This window comes from Chrysemys picta, chromosome 4, assembly GCF_011386835.1.
Source record: "Chrysemys picta bellii isolate R12L10 chromosome 4, ASM1138683v2, whole genome shotgun sequence".
Classification (NCBI taxonomy): Eukaryota; Metazoa; Chordata; order Testudines; family Emydidae; genus Chrysemys; species Chrysemys picta.
Genome location: NC_088794.1, coordinates 108,946,862 through 108,964,165, shown reverse-complemented (window position 1 = coordinate 108,964,165; position 17,304 = coordinate 108,946,862). Strand labels below are relative to the sequence as shown.

Genomic DNA, 17,304 nt, shown 5'->3' with positions numbered 1-17,304 from the left:
AGCCAAAAAAAATGCCACCATGGCTAAACTGAGTAAAAGAGGCAGAGGCAAAAAGACATCTTTTAAAAATTGGAAGTCAAATCCTACTGAGGAAAATAGAAAGTAACAAACACTTGACTTGCCAGAGTTTAAAAGTATAATTAGTCAGGCCAAAAAATAATCTGAAAAGCAACTAACAAAAGACACGAAAACCAACAGCAATTTTTTTTAGTATATCGGAAGCAGAAACTCTGCCAAACAATCAGTGGGGCCACTGAGGTGCTAAAGGAGTCCTTGAGCAAGACAAGGCCAATGCAGAGAAGCTAAATGAATTCTTTGAAGTTAGGACTGATGCAAAGGATGTGAGAGATTTCTACACCTAAGCCATTCTTTTTAGGTGAGAAATCTGAGGAACAGTCCTAGACTGAGGTGCCAACAGAAGAGGTTTTGGAACAAATTGATAAATTAAACAGTAATAAGTCACCAGGACCACATGGTATTCACCCAAGAGTTCTGAAGGAACTCTCATACGAAACTGCAGAACTACCAACTGTGATATGTAACCTATTATTTAAATCAGCCTCTGTAGCAGATAACTGGAGGATAGCTAATGTGCTGCTGATTTATTTAAAAGCGCTCCAGAGACGATCCTGGCAATTAGTAAGCCTAATTTCAGTACTAGGCAAATTGGTTCAAACTATAGTAAAGAACAGAATTATCAAATAAATGACCACAATATGTTGGGGGACGGGGGGGTGGGTTGGGGGGAAAGAGTCAACATGGCTTTTGTAAAGGGAAATCATGCTTCACCAATCTATTAGAATTCTCTGAGGGGATCAACAAATGTGGAAAAAGGTGATCCAGTGTACTTGGAAATTCAGAAAACTTTGACAAGGTCTCTCACTAAAAATTTTAAGCAAAGTAGGCAGTCATGGGATAAGGGGGAAGGTCTTCTCATGGATCAGTAAGTGGTTAAAAGATAGAAAACAAAGGATTGGAATAAATGGTTAGTTTTCACAGGGGAGAAAAGTGAACGGTGGGGTCCCCCAAGGATCTGTACCAGGACCAGTGCTGCTCAACATATTCATAAATGATCTGGAAAAAGCATTAAACAGTGAGGTGGCATAGTTTGCAGACAATACAAAATTACTCAAGATAGTTAAGTCCAAAGCTGAGCACAAAGAGTTAAAAAGGATCTCACAAAACAAGGTGACTGGGCAACAAAATGGCAGATGAAATTCAATGTTGATAAATGCTATGTAATGCACATTGAAAAACATAACCCCAACTATACATTAAAATGCTGGGATCTAAATTAGCTGTTACCACTCAAGAAAGAGATCTTGGATACATTGTGGATAGTTCTCTGAAAACATCTGCTCAATGTGGCAATAAAAAAAAATAAAGCTAACAGAATGTTAGGAACTATTAGGAAAGGGATAGATAATAAGACAGAAAATATCATAATGTCACTCTATAAATCCATAGTATGACCATACCTTGAATACTTCCTGCTATTCTGGTCACCCCAGCTCAAAAAAAATACCTTAGAATTACAAAAAGTACAGAGACGGGTAACAAAAATGATGAGAGATATGGAACGGCTTCCATATGAGGAGAGATTAAAAAGACTAGTACTGTTCAGTTTAGAAAAGAGACGACTAAAAGGGGATATGATAGAGATCTCTAAGCTCACAAATGGTGTGAGAATAGGGAAGTGTTATTTACCTTTTCACATGACACAAAGACCAGAGGTCCCCAATGAAATTAGTAGGCAGTACATTTAAAAGAAACATAAGGAAGTATAGTACAGACCCATTTACGTGCGGATGTCGGGAGTCAAGCCATCACGACCACGGGTTAAGAGGGCCATGCTGAAATATCTTAAGATATCTATATATACACACACGTATAATTATCTAGGCTTACATACATATTCACAGCATCCCAAATACTGCAGGCCTATCTGATAACGACGCTTTGCAAGAATATAAATTCAAATGTGTAATCTAATAAAAACATTATTATTACTACACAGGGGTGAAAGTAACTTACTGGTACGGGGCGGGGGCGGCTCTGGCCCCCAGAAGGGGCGAGGCCTTGGGCAGAAGGGGCAGGGCTAGGGGGTCAGCATCCCCCAGCCACCCCTTCCAGGCTGCCTGGTCCGCGCCGCCCGGGGTTCCCATGGTGATTTAAAGGGCCTGGAGCTCTGGACGCCGCTGCTGCGGTAGCAGCGTCCGGAGCCATGGGCCCTTTTAAATCGCCGGCCCCAGGACAGCTGCTCCCTTTGCCCCCCTGCCCGTCGGGAGAGGGGAGGCAAAAGGGGCAGGGACCTTAAAGCGCTGCAGGGTCCTTTGCCGCAGCAGCGCTTTAACGTTGCTGCCCTCTCCCCCTCACGTATTAAATAGGTAGCACTGGAAGGCATGGCGCTACCGCGCGTTAAGTGGATTAGCGCATAAACAGGTTTGTACTGTACTTCTTTACACAATGCACAGTCAAGCCTATGGAACTCGTTGCCAGTGAACATTGTGACGGCCAAAAGCCTAACTGAGTTAAAAAAAGAATTACTTAAGTTCATGGAGGATAGGTCCATCAATGGCTATTAGCCTAGATGTTCAGGGACACAACCCCACGCTCTAGGTGTCCCTAAACCTCTCACTGCCAGAAGCTGGGACTGCACAGGGAAAGGATCACTTGATAAATTGCCCTGTTCTGTTTATTCCCTTTGAAGCATCTGGCACCCGCCGCTGTCGGAAGACAGGATACTGGGCTAGACAGACCATTGGTCTATGTTATTAATAAAAACTCCCTTGTATATTGTCTCTCTCAAAATTACCACTTCCTCTTCTGTTTCCTAGCAATGTTTTATGCTCTTTAAGAATTTCCCCAAATATCATATGTATTAAGTACGAATGGAAGAATAACGCCAAACTCGATATCCCCCTTGCTCTCCTCTCACAAATATCTCTGTACCTTTTTCAACCATACCCCTTATGTTTGGGACAACTTCTCCAAACATATTTGCTGAATTACTTTACTTTCCTCATCCAACTCCTTTCTATAGACTCGTTTCTGACCTCTCACCTGTACAATAAGGGTTGTGGGGGGAGGGGGAGGATAAGATACAAATGTACCTAGACTTTCAAGAGGGTACTTGCCTCAATGAATGTGATCATACTACTGATCATCCCTATCCTCCTTAATCCCTTCCCCTTTGTGTATCAATAACTCATATCTTCTGTTGTGCTAAATTCAGACCATATGATCTTTGATGTAGGGAGCACAGCTTTTCGTTAGTTGGTGTGATGAAGGTTTACCCCACACCACCCTTGAAGGGGATAAGGTGGTTTGGAAGAAGCTAATTAATCTAGTAGGCTGCAGCTGGGAGGATTTTTAAGCTTGGCAGACAATCAGTAACTGAAGATGGAGCCTATGTGGGCAGGAGTAGGCAGGGGCTTGTATAAAGCTCGGAAATGAGAGCAGTAGGGGCTGCAGTGTGGAAATCTGCAGTCACTCTCTGGGCCTACTGGAAAGAGAGGAGGAAACCCAGGGAGGAGCAGAGGCCCTGATGAGGCAAGTGTATAACCAGAGAGGTGGTGGAGAAGAAAGCTAGCAGAGGGCAGAATAGGAAGAAACCTAGGGAAATGACAGCAAGGGTTGACCTTGCTTGCTAATTGTAGGGTCCCTGGGCAGGAACTTGGAGTAGAAGGGATGCCCAGATTCCCTTACCAGGCACTGGGAAAGTGGCACAGTCTTGAATGGGAAAACTGCCTGAATGGCACCCAGACAGCTTGTCTGTTGAGACTTTGTTACTCTGGAAGGGGAAGACTACAGTGACCTAGCCAGAAGGCTGTGAGAGAGAAAGAGCACCTCAAGCCTTGGAGAGTCAGATGGGCCATGGGGCGAGTGAGCGACAAAAGGGGGTGCCTGTGCTAGACCAGAGGAGAGTGGATTCCCCAGACCTAGCTATAACAGGGTGCCCTAGTGGTGAGTGAATCCCATTACAGTTACCTAGCACATTTTAGGATGCTTGAACAATAACCAAATAATTATGAATATATGTTTTAGCAATTAACATACAAGACAAATTTAGCAAAAAAAATGTTTGTGTTTTTTTTGGCAATCAAGCAGTCTGGTGTTTTCTGAACACCTCATTGCCTCCTGCTTAAAGAGTGGCTGGTTCCTGACTTCCACTTCTCCTGCTTTTTGTGTGGCTATAGATTCCATAGGAAAACTCTAGTTTCCTTTGGGTTTTTCATCTGCTTCTTTGCCCTGCACTGGCTTTCTCCTTCTTGTGCCCCCTGAAAACTCTACATGTCCTGACATACATATAACATCTCATCCCCCCACCTCTATATTTTGTATAAGATCCTCCTATAGCTTCCAGAAGCTTCTCAATTAATTAATATGCCAGCTCCTCCTCCTCTTCCTCTCCTTATTTGGGCATGTGCTGTCACACTCCCATGCCACACTTTTTTTTTCCATTCTACAGTTTTTGTTTCTGAGTTGACCTTGAGCAACCCCACGTGCTCCTTTTGAGCCTGTTCTGAGCTAGTTAACCCTTCACACTCCAAACTTGTAATGAAGTTTAGCAACTATAGAGCTGTTCTAGTACATTTAGTTGGGATTTAAAATCCTTTTAAACATGCCTTTCTTTCAGAACACTTACACCAAGTTGTCACAAAATGACTATCATGTTAATTAACTTTAAGCAATGTTCAATCATTTTGAATCAGTTAATTAGTCTGGTAGAGGTCTAGGATTTCAGATTTAAGATGAATGAGGAAATTTGAAGATGAAGTTGTTAATCTATTAATTATGCCAAAAATATTTGTCTGGGTTTACATAGTTATGTCAAGACAAACAACACATGGAGAAACAGAGAGCCATTTAGTTAGAAGTGCTTTCTTAAACATTGTTGCCAACTCTCACAATTTTATTATGAATCTCACAATACTTGGTGAAATCATGTACTATATGTACTATATGAGAATCTCACCTTTTTTTAAACTGAAAGTGGGGTTTTTTTTGTTTTTTTTTTTCCTCACCAAAATGAAAAAAATCAAATTTGTTTGGGTCAAATGAAACATTGCAAAATGACATTTTGAAATGAAATTTCAATTTGAAATGACATTTCATATAAAAAATGTTTTAAAAAAAATGTCCAAACGGTTCTTTTTGAAAATGTTGAAACGAATTCTTTTTAACATTTCCTAAATGTTTTTGGGGTTGGTGTTTTGGCAAAGCTATTCACTGAATTCGACCTTAATTTGCAAATAGTTTCTCTGCCTCCCAAAATGTATTTTTCAGCATATATACTATTTGCCAAAAAAAATTTCTTCCAACTCTAACTACAAATAGCTCAGATAGACACCTAAGTCAAAGGGGTATTTTGAGGTGAGTTCATTATTAAAAATAATAATACTTAGCGCTTTAAAAAGCACTCTTCAGCTGTAGAACTTTAATTAATCTTCATAAAGCACTTTGAGATTCTTCAGAGAAAGGCACTATAGAAATGTGAAGAGTTGTCAATTATTATTGGCCAGATTGTGTACATTGCACACAGCCCAGAAAAAGGGTCAGTGTTGGGCCATACCACTTCAGCAAAGCTTTAGGAGGAATGTTGTCTCTGGAAGGCAAAATTGCTCCCTTAGTTCCCCAGCATGCACAGAAAGCACACCTACTGCTATGTGCCCCCAGGGAATGCAACATACTCCCCCTTGTGCACTGATTCTGCTTTGCAGGCCAGTGTGGAAGGAAGGCAGGGCTACTGCCTTCCCTGTTGGGATGGGTTGCACCCCAGGAATCACGGGAGGAGGAGGGGGACAGTCCCAACACCCCTCCTAGCACAGGGAACTGCAAGTGTAGCTGTGTATGAATTATCCGCTTCCCTGCCTGTGCACCTAGTCAGCTACAAAATGACCCTACATTTTGGAAACATCCAGCATTAACACAACCTCAGCATATGCTAAAAGGTTATCAGAAGGAGATTATAACAATGTCCGGATCCTGATCAAATGCCATTTAAAACAAAAACAAAACCAAAAACCCTTCTCTTCAATGAAAGAAAGATCTGACCCACAATGATGTTGAATACATAACTTCAGAAAATAGAAAGACAAGATTGCTGAGGTAATATCTTTTATTGGACCAACTTCTTTTGGTGAAAGACAAGCTTTTGAGCTAACACAGAGCTCTTCTTCAGGTCAACAGAAGTTGGTCCAATAAAAGATATTACTTCACCCCCTTGCCTCTCTAATGTCCTGGGACCGACACGGCTACAACAAAAAATAGAAAAACAGCCTTGAATACACAACTCTGGGTGCTGCTCTCACACCTGAACCAGTTACTAAGATCCTACTAGGAAGAATATTAAGCACCCTGCGAAGGGGAACTCACTGCCAGTGCCACCTATTCGTCAGGCACAGGTATGGCAGATTGTCTTCCTCCCGGGCATTCCCCTTTCTCAAGCAATCGTCTGTCCTTCAGTGACTCAGCCCTCCGGCAGGGTCACATGTTCAAGTCCACCCCTTTTGGGGTTCACAAAGAGTCCAACAAAGTGGAAGTCAGCAAGGGCTTCAGGTCTTCCCCCTTGGGTCAAGATCTTGGAGTCGTCCCTCTTTAGGGGTTGGAAGGGGAGCCTGGGCTCACCACCTCCACATGGCTCTGATCCAGGGCTCAGTGACAGGAAGCTAAGCCCTGCATGTTGGGGTGCTATGTAGCAGCCTCCTTGGATCACTTCCTAGCAATGCCCCTTCTTCCCACAGAGTAAAGAACTGAACACAAAAATAAAGTTTCTGACCTCCAAAAGTCACCAGTCCCTCCTTTGCTGGCTTGGTCAGGTCAGTATCACCAGGCCTTAGGCAGCAAAAGCTTCTGTGCTGCTCCTTCCCAGGAGTTCAGAGCACAGGTCAGTTCACCTCCTCTGTCTGCCTGCCTGCCACTGAGATACTCTAATTCTCTTTTTAAACTCTTCCTCCAGCTTGTGCAGGTGAGGTGGGACAGGACCACCTAGGCCCACAGCAGCTCCTTAATCCCTTCTTCTCCAGTGGGAAGTTTGTACATCCTATCACATACCCACTATTGTAGTAACTGTTGGTGTAGGTCTATTTTTGGTGATATGTCCCTATACAAAGAATTGCCACAAAATCATGTATCTATTGTATGTCAAAGCTTTATCTCTTACTCCCCTTTCATATAATAACAAGTGAAGAACCAGTTGCTGAGTACACTGTAGTAAGTGAAGGCCCTAATGAAGGCCCAGTATGAGGCCTGAGGCCTGAACCAAACTAAAGTAATGGTTAAGACTTTGCTAACATAAAGCAAAGTTAAGCTGTGAGACAGAGGCAGGCCCTACTCACAGAAGCTGGCAAGAAAAGGGCTGATGTTGCATAAATATATATTCACCTCGCATAGTTAAAGTATAAACATGGTACCAATGTTGACGTCATTAAGCCTCACCCTAGGTAACTCGGGAGGGTGGAAGGCCACTAAGTGTCAATGAAGCCTTCCTGCACTAGGCCTAAGTGAACCAAACTCTATCCTTCCATGTTTAAACTCTAATCAACCTCAAAAGCCAGGTGCAATTGGAATATGTAAGCAACCAGTTATCTGTGTGCAACCCCCTGCTCAAGCAGTAATAATGAGGCCTGCATGTTTCTGGCTGAAGGGAAAAAGGACAAGATAACGGTTTAAAGAAGTTACTAACAAGCTAGGCTTATAGCTGCCAAGAATGACTTAACTATTACCAGGGACGGGAGGGGTAGAGGGAGGAATGGGGGGGGGAGAAAGGGAGGGCTAGAGGGGAAAGGGGGGGGGGGTGAGGCTTAACTGCAAAATGTATAAAAGAAGAAAAACTGTTCCTGTTAATGTGCTTGATTTGAGACTTGCCAGTCTCCTTGCACCGCTTTGGGATCCCAAATAAACTTTGTTTTCTTCTCCCCCTGGTGTGTTTATTGGCGCGAAGCACACCGGGCAACGAACCCCACTGTTGCTTTGCCTCGGGCACTCTGTGCTGGCAACACCAAGATACGCTATACCGGAACATTCCACAGATAACATGGAACAGGCTTGTGTACCAATAAGCGATGGCCACATTAACACCACCCTATACCGAAAACCCACCGACCGCTACGCCTACCTTCATGCCTCCAGCTTCCAGATCAGCTACAACATCACCGGCTCATTCACCTGCACGTCCACCAATGTTATATATGCCATCATATGCCAGCAATGCCCCTCTGCTATGTACATTGGCCAAACTGGACAGTCACTACGCAAGAGGATAAATGGACACAAGTCAGATATCAGGAATGGCAATATACAAAAACCTGTAGGAGAACACTTCAACCTCCCTGGCCACACAATAGCAGATGTAAAGGTAGCCATCTTACAGCAAAAAAACTTCAGGACCAGACTCCAAAGAGAAACTGCTGAGCTCCAGTTCATTTGCAAATTTGACACCATCAGATCAGGATTAAACAAAGACTGTGAATGGCTATCCACCTACAGAAGCAGTTTCTCCTCCCTTAGAAATTGCTGCTGGGGAGAAGTACAGTAGAATCTCAGAGTTATGAACACCAGACTTACAGTCTGACCCATCCACCACATACCTCATTTGGAACCAGAATTATGCTATCAGGCAGCAGCAGAGACAACAACAACAAAAAGTAAATATAGTACAGTACTGTGTTAAACATAAAGTATTTAAAAAAAAAAGGAAAAGTTTTTTAAAAATTGACAAGGTAAGGAAACTGTTTCTGTGCTTGTTTCATTTAAATTAAGATGGTTAAAAGTAGAATTTTTCTTCTGTGTAGTAAAGTTTCAAATCTGTATTAAGTCACTGTTCAGTTGTAAACTTTTGAAAGAACAACCATAATGTTTTGTTCAGAGTTCTGAACATTTCAGAGTTGCAAACAACCTCTATTCCCAAGGAGTTTGTAACTCTGCGCTTCTACTGTAACCTATTGTAAGCCTGTAACGGATACAGCTTATTTCTCAACTCATGCCAACCCCATTATGCCGGTCAACAAGAGAGTGCGGGGAAGAAAATGGGACAGAATTTAGGCTCTGTCCAATCCCGAACTCTCTGCCGGATCGGCAGGTAGTGATCGATCTATCAGGGATCGATTTATCGCATAGACACAATAAATAGATCCCCGATCACTCTGCCGTTGACTCCCGTACTCTACCGTGGCAAGAGGCGGAAGCAGAGTCGACGGGGGAGCAGCGGCAGTCAACCTCGTGCCATGAGGACGCGAGGTAAGTTGACCTAAGATACGTAAACTTCAGCTACGCTATTCTCGTAGTTGAGGTTGCGTATCTTAGGTCGAACCCCCCACCCAGTGTAGACCAGGCCTTACTGGCCCCACTTCCTCATAGGGAGGAGTATCCAAAGTAAGGGACCATGCTCCACACTAGACCTGGACCCAAAGTCCAGGAAGATCTCACTTTGCCATGTGGAATGGAGAACCTTACTTGCGGCATGGCTGAATAAGTCAAGGATACAATTCAGTCTATAAGTGGTCCATGTGCAAATAGTCACACTGAAGTCAGTGAGCGTCTCCATGTGAGTACAGACCATTCACATGAGCATGGATTTACAGGATTGGGACATTTTAATAAAGGCACAATCATTTATAAAGGATAGGGGAGTAAATAATAAATTGTTTGTATAGTGTTTTGAATACCCAAAGCGAATCGTAAGTGCCAAGCATTATTATTACTGAAGAGCAAGTTTCTGTTTTCTAGATTGGCTAGTAAGTATGGGGGTAACTTTGCCCATTTATCTGATACTGGTTTCTGAGTTTCTTGAACATATATTTTCTATTTCTTTTTTATTGTGTTTAAATAAACATATTTAATTAACTAGTTGAAGTATTTCTTGCATGTAAAGGAAATATAAATGGATAAACTGTTTTATTTTATCCCCTTTAAAAATAATACACTTTAAAACAGAAGCTCAGGCAGGGTATTGGGGAATGCTACTCTGTCCTGAAAAAATAACAGGAACTGGGTGATGGTAGCAATGTATATCAAGTAAATAAATCCTTCAATATGCATGTGTTACAAACAGGTCTGGCACTTTCTGGAGAGGGCCATAATAATAACAACTATAAACGTAGTCATAACATTAAAAAAGACACATGACATTACCCAAGACATTAACTTTAACATACACTACAAAACAGAGATCAAAATGGCACATATGTAATTTATTTTTAATTTCGCCAGTGCAGCCCAGGTTTCTTGGGAAAATGTCTAGAAAAAAGATAGCAACTGCCCCAGGCTCCCCACCCCCCCTTTAGTTTGTTTCCAAGTATCTGATTGGAAAAAAAACTAGGTGAGATCTGAAGTTGCAGAGTTTAAGAGGCTGGACTGTGAACACTATTTAGGGTTGTCATCTTATTGTGCCACCAAACTCATGGTAGTCCCCCATCGTTAGACAAATCTTGTCCTTAAGTGTTATTAGGAATTAAAATTCAACTGAGTACCACTCCTTTTAGCTTTAACTAGTAACAGACTCAAGGCCAGCTAGGACTTTCCAGTCACCCTACAATGGTTACTCACAACTGCGCAGGAGGGTGGGAGAAAGCTAACTGGAAAAAAGAATGAAAAATGTTGAAAAAGTTAATTTCCATTTTTGACAAAAATGTCCAACCTGCTTTACTCGGAACATTTCAGGTAGCAACGGGACCCCGAGCTCCAATCCCTCTGGCTCCAGCAGCACTACAGGGACAGCGGAAGGGGACGACACAGCAAGCACTCTCCAGCAGCCAAGACAGAGCATTTTATGTGTCCCGCTACTCCCACCAGCGTGTGCTCCGGGTTATTTAGTAAAAAGACCAGGAGTACTTGTGGCACCTTAGAGACTAACAAATTTATTTGAGCATAAGCTTTCGCGGGCTACAGCCCACTTCTTGTTTGCAAAGCCCCGTGCTGAGTCTTGGAATGGATTCACCGGCAAATCATTGCTAAAGGGAAGGCTCTGATGAAGTCACAATATGCTCGTCCCTGAGCCAGCTTTCCCCTGTCTCTGCCAGCTAAGAGGGACCGCGGGGGAGGGAAGGGGAGGGGATGTCTGTGGAAGGCGCAGTGTAGTGCCGCAGAGAGGGGTGGGGGAGCGATAATACCTAGAAGGGGATCGGGGATCACTAGATCCGTATGAAAGATGTGGAGGGGGCATCTCCCGCGGGGCTGGGAAAGGGATGTGCGATATCGCTCTCGTACAACAGTCTGGTGGGGGAGGCAATAGTTGAGGGCAGCCTGGTGGGTCTGAGGGGTACCCCGGACAGGGAGGCCTCCCTCGGGGCCCCGGGCTGGACACGGGGTAGGTGGATGTGGGGTGTGCCCCAAGCTGGGCCCTGCATAGGTGAATGCTCTCCTGAGGACCCCGGGCTGGGAAGGGGATATGGAGGGTCCCCCTCAGGGGCCCCAGCTAGTTGGGTCTAGGGATGCCCCGCAAGGTACTGGGGGGCTGGGCTGGGAGGTCAATACCCCGCTGAGGGCCTCCAGGCGGGGAGGGGGTGGCGTAGCACAGGCGCTGCCCCCCCCTGGCTCCGGCCGCGCGCGGAGGGAGGGGCCGTTCCCCCCTTGCGGAGCGGGCTGGGAGGGTCGCCGCGGCACGTGGTGGCGAAGGCGGCGGCCGCGGCGCCCATGTGACTCGTCCCCCCGCCCGCCTCGCCCGAGCCCCCTGCGCGCTCCGTGCGAGCAGCATCCCAGCGTTGCAGGCAGCCGCCGTCGCCAGAGGGACCCGGCACCATGGTAAGGGCGGGGCGTGCTCGGGGCAATGCAGCGGCGAGGGCCCGCGGAGGGAGGCCTGGCGGAGTGAGGGGCTGAGCGGGTCCGGGCCCGTGTTCAGGCCCTGAGGCCTTCAGCGGCCATTTTAATCTAATTTTAGCGTGGGGGCTGCGGGGCTCAGCCCGGGAGGCCGGCGGGGGCTGCAGCCTGGCCGCTGCGGACGGGCGCCGGCCGGGATGCGGCGCTCCGGGCGGGGTGTGTGTGTGAAGGGAGGGCTGGTCCCAGCCTGAGTTCACAATGGGGGACGGACCCCGCCAGTGAGCCGCGGGGGCTGCTGTGGTCGCAGGGGCAGGGTCCCCGCGGTGCTGTGGCTGGGGTCTGCCCGTCGGGTGCGATGCGGATGGGAGATTGGTGGTGGGGATTTAAGGCTTATCGCCTCTGGCTCAATGCGACTCTCTCCGTGGAGGACGCGGTATTATTGGCTGCTGCAGAGCCTCGGGCCCCCGGCCTTGCCTGCTTGATTTCCCCACCGCACGGGGAATTTGTGCTGCCAAATATCATGTGGCAGAGCTGGGGGCTGAGGAACAGATTATTTGAAGTGGGCAGGGTGCGTTCAGGGAGCAGTCAGTCCTGTCTGACTGACTTCACTAGCTGCAGTTCCCCCAGAAACCTGGATCGCTGTCCAGAGGGGAAGAGAGGGCAATGGAGCTGCATTGTCTCCTCTTTCAGAGGGGGAATTGGGAGTGAGCAGTCTAAGAGCTGTCAGTGCAGTGGCAGTTAAGCTTTTTTTAAGGTTTACATAACCATCTTTCTAATAAGAAGAATTTGCAAGCAAATCAGAGTTTAATAGTGGAGATGGGCTAGTAAAACCTTCATTTCTTCAAACAAAATGTATTTCCTATAATTAAACTAGGAAAAGATACAGATTATATTCCAAAAGGACCTGGGTTGTTGTTTTTTATTTTGTTATTTACCTGGTTTCTTGAAAGCAGCATGCTGTACCTTGGAAACTGCTGTGTTTTAATAAAGAATATAGTGAACTGAAAACAAAGATGTGTTTAGCTAGCTTGTAAGTAACAAGCTAAAATTTTTGTAGGGAGTTTGCTATCAGCTCTCTCAGTATATTGTTCCTTACTGTTTTAGGTTAGGGTTCTGAATGGTTTGGAACTACTATAGTGTGTTGTACAATTTGTACTTTCCTATGTAGAAACTGCAATGGCTTTTTTTTTTTTAGTGCATCAGCATTAAGTTAAAGCAAGGAATTTTAAAAACATAACATTGAAGTTGACACAACTCAGAAGGCATTTCTACTGCTTCTAGAGCCTTACATCACTCAACAAAACTAGAATCATTACACTACTGGATATGAAATGCTGGTATTACATTTGTTCCAAATAAACCTCCCCCCAAAAAATAAACAAAAAAACCCACCCCTGGCTGAGCCAAATATATGATAAACTAATAGATAATTGGTTGATATGTGCAATGGAAACCCAGTTATTTAGGATCAATAACTCAAAAGGAGATGATGCTGAGATAAAGAAATGAATAAATTAGGGGGAAATTTTGTACAGTTTTATATCTGATACAACCCCACTGACATCATTTCGTTTCTAGAGTGTTCAGGTTTAGTATAAAATTTTTGTTCTGAATTTGTAGAGTAGATTTCTCTTTATTTAGTATCAGATATTATCTTCCCCATAGTCAATGTTGGTCATTTTGCATTTAAATAATTATTCCCTTCATCTCATTTACAGGCTTCTGGAGTAACAGTGAATGATGAAGTTATAAAGGTTTTTAATGACATGAAAGTAAGGAAATCTTCAACCCCAGAAGAGATTAAAAAAAGAAAGAAAGCAGTTCTTTTCTGCTTAAGTGATGACAAAAAACAGATAATTGTAGAGGAAACAAAGCAGATATTAGTTGGTGATATTGGCGATACTGTGGAAGACCCCTACACATCCTTTGTGAAGTTGTTACCTTTGAATGATTGCCGATATGCTTTGTATGATGCCACGTACGAGACAAAGGAGTCTAAGAAAGAAGACCTGGTATTTATATTCTGGTGTGTGAAATCAGCTTGCTATTAAAACTGAAAATTCTTTACGTTTTCCTTCTAATATCAATGGGTTAAATAATTACTTTTTGCCTTTACAGGGCTCCAGAAAGTGCACCTTTAAAAAGCAAGATGATCTACGCAAGCTCTAAAGATGCCATTAAAAAGAAGTTTACAGGTACAGGCTTCTGATATTCCACAAAGCAGTTACAGTTCTTCTCAGTGTTGAGGGACTGAACAAATATATTTTTATCCATTTGTCTTTCAGGTATTAAACATGAGTGGCAAGTAAATGGTTTGGATGATATTAAGGACCGTTCAACACTTGGAGAGAAATTGGGAGGCAATGTGGTAGTTTCACTTGAAGGAAAACCCTTATAGAAAGACAGACAAGTGCCATCTGGATCTAAGGAGCTTCCATTTCTGCAGCTCGTTCAATTGGAATAGTATAACTCCTCCTCCCCCCCTCCATTCACATGTCTACAGACCTGAAGGAGATGTCATTAAATTAAACTGTCTACCAGTGATTGCCATTAGATTCTTTAATCCTGGTAGTTTTATGTAAACCCCAAGGAATGCCTTCATGTCATACTCTTAGCCAAAACTGACGTTGCATGCATTCCGTGCAACCTGTACAATGAATGTGATAGTTAATGTGAATAGTCTAGCAAACAGCAAAGGGTAAGCTAATTGAATGCCTTGAAAGTATTATCCACTGGTCAGATGGTAGACTCTATTCAGTATTACTTACAGTTGCACTTGATTGCAGTTCCATGAGGCTCTTGTGCATTCTCACACCTCACCTGCCTTGACAAGCCTATTTTTGTGACATGGCAGCACACAACACTATGCATTTAAAGCACTTTTTTGTAATATGTTTGATTTTTTTTCTTCCCCTCCCCCCCAAAGAAATGCCAATTAAGTTGCTGTAACTGTGTCATCAAACAATTGTAGTACATCGGTTTTCATTCCTGTTACATGCATATCTTTATAAATGAAGTAGCTGTTCTGATGCCTTTTGTTTTCCATTGAATGTACACTACTGAACAGGAGTAGGAGTTATGTTTACCATGTGAGTCTTGCAACACTAAAGTTGTTTTGTTAAACATCAGTCATGATGGCAGTTTCTGTATAAAAAGAGCCTTAAATGGAACACTGTTTTTGAGATCAAAAAAAAAAAAACCTGGCCACGTTGCAATAAAACTTGTGGCTTATTACAGAATGTTGCCTTGTTTTCATTGGAAAATATAGTTTGAAGTATGTTTAAATTAAGCATATTTTGAATAACTTAACGTCTATGGAAAGTATTATAAAGGTAAACAATCATTAATCTCAACTTCAATAACAGTTTTTCTGCCCTAGTCATAATTTAGACATTGCTTTACAGTAATTTAACTGTTCTATTCTGTTGATTTGGATAAAGGACCTCTTCCCAGTTTATAACCATTTAAGTAAACAAGCTGCCATTATTAGGGAGCGTTCGATCCATAACTCATTTGTATCTGAAGTTTACAATGTAGGAATTTGTTACCCATTCAGCGTATTTCTTTACCTGAATTCTCCTGAAGTTCTATATGTCAGTAATGTTTGGCTGTAACATTTGTTTCCAATCTGATGTGTAATGGCAGGGAGATCTTACCTTCATACAAGTGAGTTACAGGGCTTGAATAGTTAAATCTTCATTGTTTCTATACATGCTGCAGGAACACTGACTCAGTGTAAGAAATATCCTAAATGAATGGTTCAATTTGTTAATTTTTGTGCAAAAAGAACTGGAAAGTGTTTTCCACTACTGAGTCTTGCATCAGGGACATGGTTTGGCTAAAAGCCAAATACTGCTCTCCTTATAGAGAATTTGATCTGCTCAGTGTGAGCAATCCTCTCTTAGCCAGAGCTATTTATGGCTAACGCATGCTTTTGTATCTTGTCATCGTTATCCACAAATGGCAAAACTGGACATGATTTTACTGGTATGCATAAAGGAACTCTATTAGGCAGCCAATCACAGCTGAAATGTACATGCTACTAGAAGAAATACTTTTATCATTACCCTATTTTTGAAAGACAGTAGAACTATGAAGTTTTAAATGTTGAGTTTTTATTTTCAGTCCTTAACCCTCTCAAAAGCAGAGCAGATAATGGCAAACACCTTTGTAAATTGAATGACCTAGCAATGTTGTAGTCTGGATCTCTTGTCCTGTGCAACTTTAAGACTTTATTTCAGGCTTCCAGCTGTCCCTAAAATTTACACATTTCATTTTGATACCTATTTTATGTAGGCTAAATTCTGCTACAGTGCAGTTTAACAAAGCATGCTGACCACTGACTTGTTAAACATGTTAATGAATTTTGGTTTTTGTACTACAAAACTCTCAAGTATCTTTTACTGAAGCTGAAAAATAACTGACATGCATGGGAGTTGTCTACAATGATCTTTCTTGATTTCTCAATCTTTATTTCCAATTATACACCTTGTGTGCAGAGCCTAGTTAATATCAGAATCCAATGTGTGCTTAATATATGGTACTGTAATGAACTGAGATTAAAAATGTATTTTTAATCTCCATTCATTGCAACACATATACTATGCCACAAAATACCTTTATATTGTAAACAAATCAGTTTATACAAACAACTTCATTAGACATCAAAACAGCTTAAAATTAAGATGTTAAATTTTAATTGAAATTCCATTTTAGTCAGCAATTTAAATAAGTACTGTGTTTAAATTTACATTGTCCTCTGCTACTCAGTGTCACTGGTGTTTGTGAATAGTCTTAGAAGGATGTCTGTGGCTTCTTCAAAATGGAATATTAGAGAATATGTTTTTTTTAAACTAGCTAAGGTATATAATAGATTCAAAATCCAGACAAATACATATAAAATCTAAGCACAGACTGTGTTTACATAAGGTCCAGAGCCCTGAACTAAAACAACTTTTGCATCAAAAATGTTCAGTCTGTCTTTAATCTGTTCTTGAAACAGTATTGACCGATGTGAAGTCCAATTAAGTAAATAGATATCCTACTTTTAAAAACAGTGCTACAGAACCACTGCTGATTGAATTCTAAAACAAATGAAAGACAACTGGCATCTGTTCCAAACTCGTTTGTCAGCTGTTGTTTTCTGTCACTGTTCAAAATGGTGAAGGCCTCATTGTGATTTATAAGTGAAGGAAAACCTCTCAATCTGAATATCTTATGTATCTCTTTTGTCTGTGTGACTTTGGGGTATCTTGGCTTCAGTTAATTTATTGATAAAGGAATGTTAAATAAAAGTGTTTGAGAGTAGCTTTTGCAGAAATGGTATCTTTTCTTTTAAAAAATCACTTGTCCTACTCAATTTGATCATGCTTTCAAATTATTTCAGGAGAGCCTGGAAATGCAATACAGGGGTTAACTTCTCTGAAAGGGGAGAATCAGCCAGGAATTAGGGAGAGTAGCTGAAGTATATGTCCAAGGTAGCTCTTAAAGTATGCATAAGAAATGGGGTGCTGTTAGGTAAAACCACTAAGCTGGTATCAGATGCAA

General features: G+C 42.6%; 1 protein-coding gene and 1 long non-coding RNA gene across 5 annotated transcripts in view; one reads left to right on the top strand and one right to left on the bottom strand.

Annotated features, from left to right (window-relative positions):
• LOC101947351 (uncharacterized) overlaps positions 1 to 11,547 on the bottom strand; it is a 42,605-nt gene extending 31,058 nt beyond the window's left edge. The window contains exons 1-2 of the long non-coding RNA XR_010600687.1: positions 10,640 to 11,547; positions 8,104 to 8,251 (exon numbers count right to left, since the gene is read on the bottom strand). This is a non-coding gene — a long non-coding RNA (uncharacterized LOC101947351). The remainder of the gene's footprint in view (positions 1 to 8,103; positions 8,252 to 10,639) is intronic.
• A 38-nt stretch (positions 11,548 to 11,585) lies between these two features.
• CFL2 (cofilin 2) lies at positions 11,586 to 17,064 on the top strand. Of its 4 annotated transcripts, none has more exons than XM_065593268.1 (5): positions 11,763 to 11,821; positions 12,953 to 13,094; positions 13,476 to 13,783; positions 13,876 to 13,952; positions 14,043 to 17,064. In XM_065593268.1, the coding sequence occupies exons 2-5, from the start codon at positions 13,089 to 13,091 to the stop codon at positions 14,153 to 14,155; spliced, it is 504 nt and encodes a 167-aa protein (XP_065449340.1). In that variant the 5' UTR covers positions 11,763 to 11,821; positions 12,953 to 13,088; the 3' UTR covers positions 14,156 to 17,064. The 4 variants fall into 4 exon arrangements, with proteins under 4 accessions (XP_005285388.1, XP_065449340.1, XP_042713428.1 ...); XM_005285332.5 differs by lacking the exon at positions 11,763 to 11,821 and adding an exon at positions 11,866 to 11,975; XM_005285331.4 differs by lacking the exons at positions 11,763 to 11,821; positions 12,953 to 13,094 and adding an exon at positions 11,586 to 11,742.
• Positions 17,065 to 17,304: the final 240 nt, after the last annotated feature.

What these genes read in the sequence shown, in the direction of transcription:
- CFL2 (XM_065593268.1), top strand. An exon ending in GACCTGGTATTTATATTCTG is followed by an intron (nt 13,784 to 13,875) that starts GTGTGTGAAATC and finishes TTGCCTTTACAG; the next exon opens with GGCTCCAGAAAGTGCACCTT. An exon ending in CATTAAAAAGAAGTTTACAG is followed by an intron (nt 13,953 to 14,042) that starts GTACAGGCTTCT and finishes TTTGTCTTTCAG; the next exon opens with GTATTAAACATGAGTGGCAA.